The sequence below is a fragment of the Oncorhynchus gorbuscha genome, linkage group LG18 (genome assembly GCF_021184085.1).
Source record: "Oncorhynchus gorbuscha isolate QuinsamMale2020 ecotype Even-year linkage group LG18, OgorEven_v1.0, whole genome shotgun sequence".
In the NCBI taxonomy this organism is placed as follows: Eukaryota; Metazoa; Chordata; class Actinopteri; order Salmoniformes; family Salmonidae; genus Oncorhynchus; species Oncorhynchus gorbuscha.
Genome location: NC_060190.1, coordinates 19953557 through 19966044, shown reverse-complemented (window position 1 = coordinate 19966044; position 12488 = coordinate 19953557). Strand labels below are relative to the sequence as shown.

Sequence of the window (12488 nt, the reverse complement as noted above, 5' to 3'; positions counted from 1 at the left end):
TTTTGTTCATTCTATTCTATATTCTCTTCTATTCCATTTCTATTATCAGAAAAGCAATACCCCTTGACAAGTTAAATAATTTGATTCATTTTCTCAAGACAACTGCTGACGGCTTGCTATGATTACCCAGCACTGACATGACATTGTTTGTTGTTGCAGTTATGCATTGGCACAGAGCGTTGTGCCTACATTATGTTCACTGTCATCACAGGCTATCAAAAGGTTAGTAATAATAATAATAATAAATACCAGGACATGATAGCAGCTATTTTATTTCGTGTTTATTTGCATTCAATGAATGAATTCTAACTGAAAATGATCACATGAGATGAATATCATAACCTGAGAATGTTAAACAATCAGTTTTACACCAACAGAGAGACCCTTTAAACAGCGAGTAATCTGAATAAAAAAAACTCATCTACATATAAACACATATATAGCACCAAAGTGATACATTTTAAATATAACAATCATATTTAAACAAATATTAATCATTTAAAAAAACATTCACAATTAAAGCCTAATGATATTTTTTAGTTCAATACTATATTCACATGACTGAATAATACAAACTCAATAAAACGTTATCATTATATTTAAGTAGAATCCTTTTTCATTATATAATTGAATATATGTGCTACAACTGGTAAATAAATCTAAAGGAACTTATCTCTTACATGGCTGAATGAAAAAAAAAGTATTACTTTTGGTATCAATCCAGTAACGTTCTTAGGGAGGAAAACCTATAGAATTTTTTTGTTTGTTACCTTCACTCTTCAACATTGAAACATTTTGACATTCATACAAAAGTTAGCCTTCGCCTGTGCCGGTCTGTTTGTGCTATTATGCCAACTTAGATGTCACTTATTATCATGCCAAACATGACAATTTTGCTGTGAGGCTAGACTGTTGGGCTTGAGAATGTGCAATGGAGTGGTCAAGAGCAGAAACAGATCAAGAACAGGGAAGATATGGCTATACTCTTAGAAAAAAGAGGTGCTATCGAGAACCAAAAAGGGTTCTTCGGTTGTCCCCATTGAGAAACCCTTGACACAGAGGGTTCTACATGGAACACAAAAGAGTTCTACCAGGAACCAAAAAGGTTTCTTCTATGGGGACACCCAAAGGATCCTTTTGGAACCCGTATAGCATGAATTAGAACTAAGATACAGCATTGTAAAGTATAGATCCCGGACTCTGAGATAAATAATTACTGTATTACTTTCTTATACAGAGCCTGAAGAAATGGAAAATAACCAGGTCAATATGTGGTTACAATCTAACCTAAAATGATAATTACATCATGACATTTGACCTTTACTGAGTAAGTACTGAGATTAAGGTTGATTTCAGTAGCTGCGCTTTCCCCTAGAGTTATTTGTGCTCATATTGCTCCTTTAACTTGAAAATCTCTGAGGAACACCCAAACTAATGAACATGGTAAAAAAATAAGTAATTTGGAACAAGCTACCAGCGGTCCTGGCACCACTTTAATTGTTTTTACACTCAACCATGCTAAAGGCTAAGCTGTAGTAAGAGCTATATTTTTTATTTAACTCGGCAAGTCAGTTAAGAACATATTCTTATTTACAATGACAGCCTACCCCGGCCAAACCCTAACGACGCTGGGCCAATTGTGCGCCATCCTATGGGACTCCCAATCACAGCCGGTTGTGAAACAGCCTGGAATCGAATCAGGTAGTGACACCTCTAGCATGGAGATGCAGTGCCTTTAGACCACTGCGCCACTCGGGAGCCCCCTATATAAACAAGAAATATCTGATTCCATAAACAATTTCCTTTGTGTACATTTTTATTAGGTGAAGTACCCCTTTCAATCTCAGATATATTTGATTCTATATTCTAAATTCATGAATAAAATCTTCGTGACTTAATTACTATTTAACTACAGTAGCGAGTATCTTCATGTTTATGGAAAGGGGGAGAAAACACTGCAAAAAGAAGCGTAATAGCTCAATTGGACAGCTCTTGAAAATACTAATCCTCTCTGATTTGGGAAGAGTACTGACCCACCATGCTTTCGGAAGTTTCGGGTATATTAAATAATAGATCCAGGCTTGGTCTCCATGGGAAACACTATAGTCCACAATATACTGCCCTGAGTGTCTGATTTCACAGAGCACCTTAAGGGGATTTGTATCAAACTGAGCTAAGCAGTAAGGATTCTCGCGGTCTAATCTCACAATATATCAATGACATTAAAACCAAGCACATTTTTACAATATATTTTTTGTATTCTACAGAAAGTCTACAAAATTAATACAATGTCTAGAAATCAGCAATAACATTAAACAGTGTTTAAATGTAGGAATGGAAACTACAGAATTTAGGTTTAGAATTAAACATAATATTTGGTAAAACTGTTGGGAGTGTGTGTGTTCAGTTTCCAGTTCCACTGTAGAGCTCAACAGTACTGGAACTCAGGTTCCTGCTCTGCCTTAGCCTCCTGCCACCTGCTGGACTCTGTAAAGAGAACGAGAGAGACAGAGACAGGAGGAGAGCGATAGGGAGACAGAGAAAGAGAGAGAAAATGAAAGAAATACAGATTTAAAAAAAAATACAAGGTCATGCTTTATCACTAAACCTGATTCTGAAGAGAGAGAATGGTGAGAATGGTATCACTAAACCTGATTCTGAAGAGAGAGAATGGTGGGGGTGTTTTTAGAACAGGTATCTTGGTCTTGGGTGAACTAAGGTGAACTATTCAGCAGGCAGCCGATAAGTTGCTACAAGGCCATAATGCAAACTAAGCAAGTATTGAATATCGCTATATCAACTAGGGGACGTGTTACCTGAAAGGAGTCGTCGTCATCACTTCTCTTGTTCAAATGGTTCAGAGAGGCAGCTCGTTTCATACTGCAAAGAAAAACAAAGCATTTTCATTTAAGCACATTTAGATTAAATGTCTTATGCTTTGGCGAGTGTGTGTGTGTCTTTGTTCGTGTGAGGCCACTGAAGGGTATTGGACCTAGAATGAATAGAGGGGTGTATCATGTTGTGTGAATTTGTGTGTCAAATGAATGTCACAACATTTTAATTTGTTTACACAGTTGTTAAGTGCATTTGCTTTGTGTGAGATTAATCATTAATATAACAGTACATTTAAGATGATTTTTGTGCTATTTATCTTCAACTGAATCGTATACAGAAATACTGGGCTGGTCGTCCTAATAAAGAGGCAGACAATAGCTGTAAAAAACAAAACAAAAAAACACTGGAGCATTATTCTTAACCAAAAACGCAGTGTCAGACTTGAGGTGATGTAGTTGCAGAAACACAATTAAGATCATGAAGATTGGAGTGGAGAGGGGATACAATTTTTTTTTTAGATTCTTGGTTAAAATAATCTCCAGTGTGTGAATAGTCATCTAAATATATATATATATTATACATATAAAATGGTATTTTGACACTATTGAGAAAGCATGGAAATAAGATGGGGATACAGGCAGGTGGGAGAAACATTGTACTGAAATGAATCACGTTTGACATTATTGGCTATTTTGGCATTTAATGCCCCATTCAGCCTCCAAAGCACCTAATTTTCTCAGCCACTTTGTGATGAAAATATATATATTTTTAACTTTTCCCATATTCAAGTCATTTCACATGTCTTCTTAATAGCCTCATGAACATAGCAACTTGGTTGCACCTTCTATCTGTGCTAGAATGGTTGAGAAGGCCATAAAAAGAAAAAGAAAAGGATATTGGTAACAGCCGAGAATATCCACACCGGTGCATCCCTAATTGAATGTCTAAAACCAGATCGAAAGTATGTAGTCAGGTCCAAAATTATTGGCAAAAGATCAGCAAACAAAAATTGTATATAATAAATAATAAATACTGAGCAATATAATTTATATTATTTTTTACAATTATAATATTTTATACTAATACAATTGCTCAGAGAAATTGATTTTGTTAAACAAGTAATAAGTAAATACAACTCTCTAAAAGACAAGGATCAAATATATTGGCACCCCTGTTTAATACTCCAGGACCCTCCGATTGCAAAGATTGACAATAGATTTCACAAGCTGTTGTGCAAATGGAATAGACAACAGGTGGAAATTATAGGAAATTAGCAAGACACCCCCAATAAAGGAGTGGTTCTGCAGATGATAACCACAGACCACTTCTCAGTTCCTATGCTTCCTGGCTGATGTTTTGGTCACTTTTTAATGCTGGCGGTGCTTTCACTCTAGTGGTAGCATGAGACGGAATCTACAACCTACACAAGTGGCTCAGGTAGTGCAGCTCATCCAGGATGGAACATCAATGCGAGCTGTGGAGGCGCTACCAGGAGACAGGCCAGTACATCAGGAGACGTGGAGGAGGCCGTAGGAGGGCAACAACCCAGCAGCAGGACCGCTACCTCTGCCTTTGTGCAAGGAGGACCAGGAGGAGCACTGCCAGAGCCCTGCAAAATGACCTCCAGCAGGCCACACATGTGCATGTGTCTGCTCAAACGGTCAGAGCGTCTGCTAAATGACTTAAATGTAAATGTAATGTAAATGTAGAAACAGACTCCATGAGGGTGGTATGAGGGCCCGACGTCCACAGGTGGGGGGGTTGTGCTTACAGCCCAACACCGTGCAGGACATTTGGCATTTGCCAGAGAACACCAAGATTGGCAAATTCGCCACTGGCGCCCTGTGCTCTTCACAGATGAAAGCAGGTTCACACTGAGCACGTGACAGTCTGGAGACGCCGTGGAGAACGTTCTGCTGCCTGCAACATCCTCCAGCATGACCGGTTTGGCGGTGGGTCAGTCATGGTGTGGAGTGGCATTTCTTTGGGGGGCCCTACAGCCCTCCATGTGCTCGCCAGAGGTAGCCTGACTGCCATTTGGTACCGAGATGAGATCCTCAGACCCCTTTGTGAGACCATATGCTGTTGCGGTTGGCCCTGGGTTCCTCCTAATGCAAGACAATGCCAGACCTCATGTGGCTGAAGTGTGTCAGCAGTTCCTGCAAGAGTAAGGCATTGATGCTATGGACTGGCCCGCCCGTTCCCCAGACCTGAATCCAATTGAGCACATCTGAGACATCATGTCTCGCTCCATCCACCAACGCCACGTTGCACCACAGACTGTCCAGGAGTTGGCGGATGCTTTAGTCCAGGTCTGGGAGGAGATCCCTCAGGAGACCATCCGCCATCTCATCAGGAGCATGACCAGGCCTGGTAGGGAGGTCATACAGGCACGTGGAGGCCACACACACTACTGAGCCTCATTTTGACTTGTTTTAAGGACATTACATCAAAGTTGGATCTGCCTGTAGTGTGGTTTTCCACTTTAATTTGTAGTGTGACTCCAAACCCAGACCTCCATGGGTTGATAAATTAGATTTCCCTTGATCATTTTGTGTGATTTTGTTGTCAGCACATTCAACTATGTAAAGAAAAACGTATTTAATAAGAATATTTCATTCATTCAGATCTATGATGTGTTATTTTAGTGTTCCCATTATTTTTTTGAGCAGTGTATATCAGGTAAATCGAAAAATACAAATGAATAAGTGTGATTTCCAAAAGCCAACCAAACGAAACATCATTACTTTTATGATACGTGTTTGAGCCGTCATGTGCATTAGTAGCACAATTTGTAACTTATTTACATTAGTTGTTACTTATACTTGTATGTGGACTTCTCCATATTAAGTGTTGGTTAAGTTTTGGCGAACTTTTCTTAGAGGATATACAATCATCGCAAATTGAATTATGGAGCGTTTCAGGCCCGGAGTGAACGAAGGCTGAGGGGCTTTACGTTGCCAACTTCCCTTGTTTGGCTAATCATTTGCACAAAACGACAAAGGTGGCCGCAGGAATCCCCCAAGGGCATAAGGCGACGGTAAGTGGAGGAGGGTGTGTCTTTTATGAGTTTAAAACGCAGTCAACACTTAAAAAGACACACCCTATCCCCTCAGCCCTAAAATTAAGTGGGCACTTCTGATGACGTTTCATGAGGTCCGAAGAGTATACACTTGCAGGGCTGAAAATTCGTCACGTGTTCATCCCCCGATGATTGTGTTTTCAGCCACTGGTAGTTTGTGAGTGCTTTATATGCACTACAGTCAATTATGACTACTTATATTAAATATATCATTATTAATATTGTAACGACCCTGGGTTTACTCTGCCGCACCAGCATGCTTTTGCGGCACTGTCGATTGCGCGCCGGACCTCGGGCTAGAAGGTTGAGGATTCGAGACCTGCTCCCTGCCTGTTTCATTACAATGTATACCTAATGTATGAAAGCTAGGAAATTAATTCACGTAAACTCACCTGACTTTTGTACATCGCCATGGTCCGTACAATTGACCTTAGTTGAGCGCCCCCAAAAACGTAATACTTCCAGATCAACTGTAATGTCAATACCATTGTGAAGCACAATTTCTCCCCTTTCCAACAGAATCAATTGCATGACCCCCACACGCTGCCAGTTTCGGCATGATTCAAGAAGGCAATGAGCCACGTCGGGTCTTTTTAAAAATGGCGAATGGGGAAGCGAAACTAATGCTTGATAGTGAGTAGAGATGTTGTGTGGGAAAATTGCTTTTTTCCCCACTCGATCTGTCCAATTTATCGCCTCTAAAATGTAAATAAAACACTATAAAGAGTTTATATAATGTGTCATTACATACCTGTTTGAAGGTTTGTGTCGAATTTCGAATCGGGTTTTTAGGACGGTGCTAAAGTGATCTTCAGAAGTAAACATCGGCTTTGAGAACGATCGCTTGCAGTGATGACGCAAAAAATTACTTGGTATCCCCCTTACCCCCGTCACTGTCCATTTCTTGTTTTTAAAGGATGAGGGAAGTGTTACACCTGGTGGAGAGAGATTGTAATAAATAGTTTCTTTATGCGTGCTGTACGTTACGGCATGACACGTCACAATCTAACGGAGTGTCAGTTCTCAACTTTTCTCCAATACTATAGAGCCATTACCATGTCGATCAACGCTGAATAGAAACGTGGTTCACACCCCAGATTTTGAAGTCAACGCAGTCCCATTAGTTTTCTTTGTTGCCTCGTTTGAATTTTGCGGTTGCGCACATTTGTAAGGAATGGGGCGAGTTTAAGTGAGCTTACTAACGTTAGCCTGCCTAGCTGGAACTTCTTAAGGGAAATGTTTAATTTCTACAATTTCCAAAAGATAACCAAACAAAAACATTACTTATTACGAGACGTGTGTGTCGTCATGTTCATTAGTAGCACATTTTCGAACTTATTTGCATTTGTTTTTACTTACACATGTATGTTGACTTCTCCATTGATGTTAAGTTTTTGCGGACTTTACCAATTTATGTGGTAAATATGTTCTTAACTCTTCTTGAACTGCACTGTTGGTTAAGGGCTTATAAGTAAGCATTTCAAGGTAAGGTCTACACTTGTATTTGGCGCATGTGACAAATTAAGTTTGATTTGCCAGATGGGCAACATTGGGGTCTGAAGTTATCATGTAATCATCAAAGCATTTTATTCTCTGATCCTTGCCACTTATGGCCATTTAGAGCCAATTGAATGAAAAAGTCTTCCATATTGTAGCTTTAAGGCAGCAAAAATGTTAACTGTGCATGTGGTGTGAGAACTCACTAGGCCCTGTGTATTTGTGCATGTTTGTCTCTTACTGGGGGTTGCGTGGGTCGGGGGGACCGTTCCCCTGTAGTTTCTTCACCAGCATCTCGCTGCTTCGCCGTATGACGTCCCGGAGCTTCCCCATCGATCCTGCTCTTCTCAGAACCCAACTGCCATCCTGAAACAACGCCCAGGGTCAGACAGTCCTGTAAACTCAGTCTCCCAATCCCTTCCTGACATTTTTTATTCCAGTCCAGCCCAAACATATCAGATTGCTTTGGAAAACTGTCTCCAAAAAGCATCAGCAATCAATCTAGGCTGCCAGCCTGAAACTTCCTTCACCATACCCAATATGTTTTTTTTTTTGCGCTGGCCTAGAACAAAAACCTGCAGACTTTGTAGCTCTCCAGGGTTGCATCTAGTAAAGTGGTTCTCATACTCACCTTGTCTCCTTTCCTTCATCTGTTATGGTGGGTTAGGGTTAGTACTGGAAGATTATAAATCAAGTCCACAAATTGGTAGCCACCCTATGGTTTTATACTGTTCAGTATTTTTCAGACCAGTACAAATGAAGGCTGCATGAGAAGCTACCGAACCAAACCCTGCCCTTACTAAGGCATAGTCAAGGGCATTATTTCAAAATTAGTACTTCTCCAGTAGGGGGCTGGAGATATAAGAATTTACAGTGTGTTGAAGATAATACCCTACATTTCAAACAAGAATGCATGAATAAGATGAAGCTGTAGAAATGTTATTTGCTTCGAGAAACTAGTCTTTGATGCCACACCACCACGGAAGTAAACCTTCAGTCCTTAAACTGACACACTTCGAGGGAGAATGTACAAGTGCACACTTCAGGTAGAAGGTGGTGAAATGTGATTGGATTCATTTGCAGCCTATTGCTGTGTACTACATTTTAGTATGGCAGTGAAGCCATCATGCGCCAGAGCTTCCGGGTAGTGATACTAGGTCAATGGTCTCCAGAGGGAGGGAGGGAGGAGAGCATATCGGATGTGCGGTTCCCCCTCAGGTCGGTTTACACAAGCATCCAGCCAAAGAAAAGCCCAAAATGAAAGTCTTTATTTTCAGTCGATGTCAAACAAGGTTAAGAGACACATTCATCACAATACAACAAGAGAGGGTGTGCGTAGGCCTACACAATGCCGGGAGAGGAGAACCAGTAATGGAGAGCACAACATTCAACAGATGGACCGATTAAAAAAAGTATGACAGCTAAATTGCTCCACCACATAGGTCTACCAGCCAGCCAGTGTGTGTCAGAATTGGCTAGCTCCACTACTACTGCTTTGGCTCTACAATTACTGCTCATTTTTTATATATGTATATTTAATCTGTTTGCGGCGTTCACTGAGATGCTAAAATGCCACAGTTAAGTGGAATTGCATTTTCATACGGTAACAATAGCGTAATTACTTTAAAATACACATTAACTACTTGAACTAATAGTCTCATAGTACCGCATCAGTTTTGGTATAGCACATGCACTTTTAAACCATTATCTTTAAATCTACTATAATTGAGTATATACCTGCAGATTGTGAAACAGTTATAATCATCGTTAAAGTGCTTAGAGTAACTACATGGCATACAGGCAACTTCAATTTGGTGGTGTTTGCTAATGCTGAAACGACTGGCTAGCTAGAAGGTTAGTTACTAATACTACACAGACTAAAATACATAGTTTCCCCTCATTCTATATTTATACTAACTAAACTAAAAGTGACTTAAACATGGGAGATACAAAAGAAACTGGGACAGTCAAGTCGTGTACATCAGTGAGTACATTTCAAGAAACAGCGTTGTTTGAAACATCTTTACAGTGAGGAAACATAACTGTTCAAAGATGTCTCACAATATGATCACACCCAACTTCAATCCAACCGAAAGTCGATCTTTAAGCTGCTAAAAGCGTAGCATAACAATAGTCATCAGCAGCATTCATAAAATCTCATGTCAATTTATAACATATAGCTTTTGAGCAACCAGCTAGGTCTCATGTTACTGTGTTCAAGGTAACTAGGTTGTTGGCTGACAAGATAGCTAACCTTGGTAATTGCATTTGTGCCCTGGCTATTCATAGTGGTGTCAAACTAACATAAGCTGTTATGACTGCCTTACGTCATGGCAGGGTAAAATAGGCTTTTAAGACGAGAGGATAACAAGAGGGAGAGCTATGCGAGGAACAACAAGAGGACCATCAAGGTAAAACCAAATAATTGACCTCACAAAATTTAACTTGGAAGCTTACAAAATACAAAGTCAAATACAACAACTTTGTGCGGCAGAGTGTATATTAATTTGTGTATCTGCTGTTTGTGTCCCTTTTCAATGGCTACTTCAAAACATGAAACAAGATCTCGCTTGGAGCATAATTACAGATTATTATATATTTTTTTTCAAGATGGGTTTGGAGAAGCAATTTGCAAAATGCCATTAAATTCAAACATTTATTCTACTGTTCGCAAGCTGTTCCCCTTTAAAAAGTCAATACCATAATTCCTAAACTTATGGCTATATAATAATAATAATAATAATAATAATAATAATAAATGGCTTAAAATATTAAGCAATTGCTTAGAGGGACAATGCAAAGAAATAAGCATTATGATAAACACTATGCTATATAAGAAACTATTTCAAAGTAAACAAAATAAAACAGGAGACTGATACACATCTCAATAACACAAGTAATCGATGTGTAAACTCAAAAGGTGCTTGTAAGTGGCGACGTGACTTGGAATCATGATAGGGTCACAATATTTATTTATTTTCTTACATTTCCTCCTATATAACATAATAGTACGCATAAATATTTAACAAGGGTCATGGTCACACTTAAAACAAGTAGCAAGATAACAAAATAAGTGAAAAACAAAATAAGTTAAAAAAAGGCACCTAGGTAGTTCAATCCCGGTCAAACGTCAAGGCAAAAAAATGGCTGCAGCAAAATAAAAACCACTATTGTAGCTAGTTGCTCTTCAGTGGCAAATAATGTTATAGCGATAACAAAATGGGATAAAAATTCTGACTGGTCTCATTTGGTAGTGGACTAATAATTGATGCCGTTATAACTGCTTGTTGAAAGATCAATTGAAAAACAATCATATTTGCATACAAGGAGCACAGAAGAGGGAAAATCAAACAACCAATCCGAAGCTTTGATAGTTAAGTTTCCAGTGTTCAATTGGCCTCTGGTGCCACTGTCCAACATCTCTTATTGGTTAGAATATAACACACTATACAAGCGATGACACAGCAAGAGAAAGGGAGGGACAGATGGATAGAGGAAGAGAAGGGCTGAAAGATGATGCAGAATGATGAGAGAAATCAGTGGGCATGAATGAGATAGGAAGATAACTAGAAAGAAAATGAGGTATAAAGAAAATGCAAGAAGAGGGCAAGAGACAAGGAGTAGAGTGTAGAAGAAGATAGAGAGCATGCGTGGCAGTGTGAGAGTGACGAAGGAGGGGAGAGAAAGAGGGGGCGGTGAAAGGTATAATCAGTTTGGGCCAGGATTTGGAGTGGGGATGAAGGAGGAGTCCTCCATGAGAGATTAGAAGAGGCTTCACACAGAGGAAATGACGAGGGGCATCCATTTTGATTCGATTGGCTTGATTTTGATTGGTTGAGAAGAGTGAGGCGGAGGAAGGTCATCCCACTGATTTAGGCCTAATGAATGAATGAAGGACAAAGAGAAAAGAGAACAAGAAGAAAAGTGGAGAGCAAAAGAGACCGATACAAGAGAGAGATGAGGAGAGACATACAACAAAAAAAGAAAAAAATGACAGGCAGAAAAACACAAGGTTAACACACCATTCTAGAGAGGAACATCGCAAGATTAGAACAAAGCTTAGAACATTATTTTATGACCAACATAAATAAAATCAGTATCAAACATGACTGCACACTTGCATTTGTCGTAAAGAATTAAATGTAGAAGACACAGTGTAGGGCCACAAATGATGACAATTATAAACCACAGTAATCATTTGAAAAGGTTTAGAGAAGACAAAGCTTTTGTAGTATTCGCTACGCTGCACTGAACGCAATATCGATGAGTCAGCTAATGACAATCAGTGTGAACCGCAGTGGGACTCAAGGGGCACCTTGGCAGTCTGCTCACCCTGCAATGCAGCGTGCACCTAGCCATCTACAGTTGGGAGCAGGGCTGTGGAGAATCTGCTTTAAAACTGATTAGAAACCATTATACACAGAGTATACCAAACATTAGGAACACCTTCCTAATATTGAACAGCTTCAATTTGTCAAGGCATGGACTCTACAAGGTGTCGAAAGAGTTCCACAGGGATGCTGGCCCATGTTGACTCCAATACTTCCTACGGTCTTGTCAAGTTGGCTGGATGTCCTTTGGGTGGTGGACCATTCTTGATACACACAGGAAACTGTTGAACGTGAAAAAAAACCCAGCAGCTTTGCAGTTCTTGACACAAACCGGTGCGCCTGGCACCTACTACCATACCCCGTTCAAAAGGCACTTACATTTTTTGCCTTGCCCATTCACCCTCTGAATGGCACAATCGATGTCTCAAGGCTTAAAAATCCCTCTTCAACCAGTCTCCCTCCATCTACACTGATTGAAGTGGATTTAACAAGTGATATCAATAAGGGATTATAGCTTTCACCTGGATTCACCGGGTCAGTCTTTCATGTATACCTAGTATATATTAAACCAAGTATAATATATAAAATACATTATTAGAGGATATAAATAACATGTCTTCTGGATTGACAAGTGCTCGTCGAACATCTCATTCCAAAATCATGGGCATTTAATATCGAGTTGGCCCCACCTTTGCTGCTTTAACAGCCTCCACTCTTCTGCGTAGGCTTTCCACTATATGTTG

At 39.7% G+C, this 12488-nt stretch overlaps 1 protein-coding gene across 3 annotated transcripts in view; it reads right to left on the bottom strand.

The window, feature by feature from the left end:
- Positions 1-1793: 1793 nt before the first annotated feature.
- Positions 1794-12488, bottom strand: part of LOC124004258 (kinesin light chain 1-like) — a 33392-nt gene continuing 22697 nt past the window's right edge. For 2 of the 3 annotated variants that reach the window (XM_046313045.1, XM_046313042.1), the window contains exons 14-16: positions 7656-7780; positions 2817-2880; positions 1794-2487 (exon numbers count right to left, since the gene is read on the bottom strand). In XM_046313045.1, coding sequence (XP_046169001.1) covers positions 2404-2487; positions 2817-2880; positions 7656-7780 — 273 coding nt within the window. In that variant the 3' untranslated portion in view covers positions 1794-2403. Of the gene's footprint in view, positions 2488-2816; positions 2881-7655; positions 7781-8665; positions 11293-12488 lie in introns of those variants that run through there. The other variant, XM_046313046.1, reaches the window with a different exon arrangement.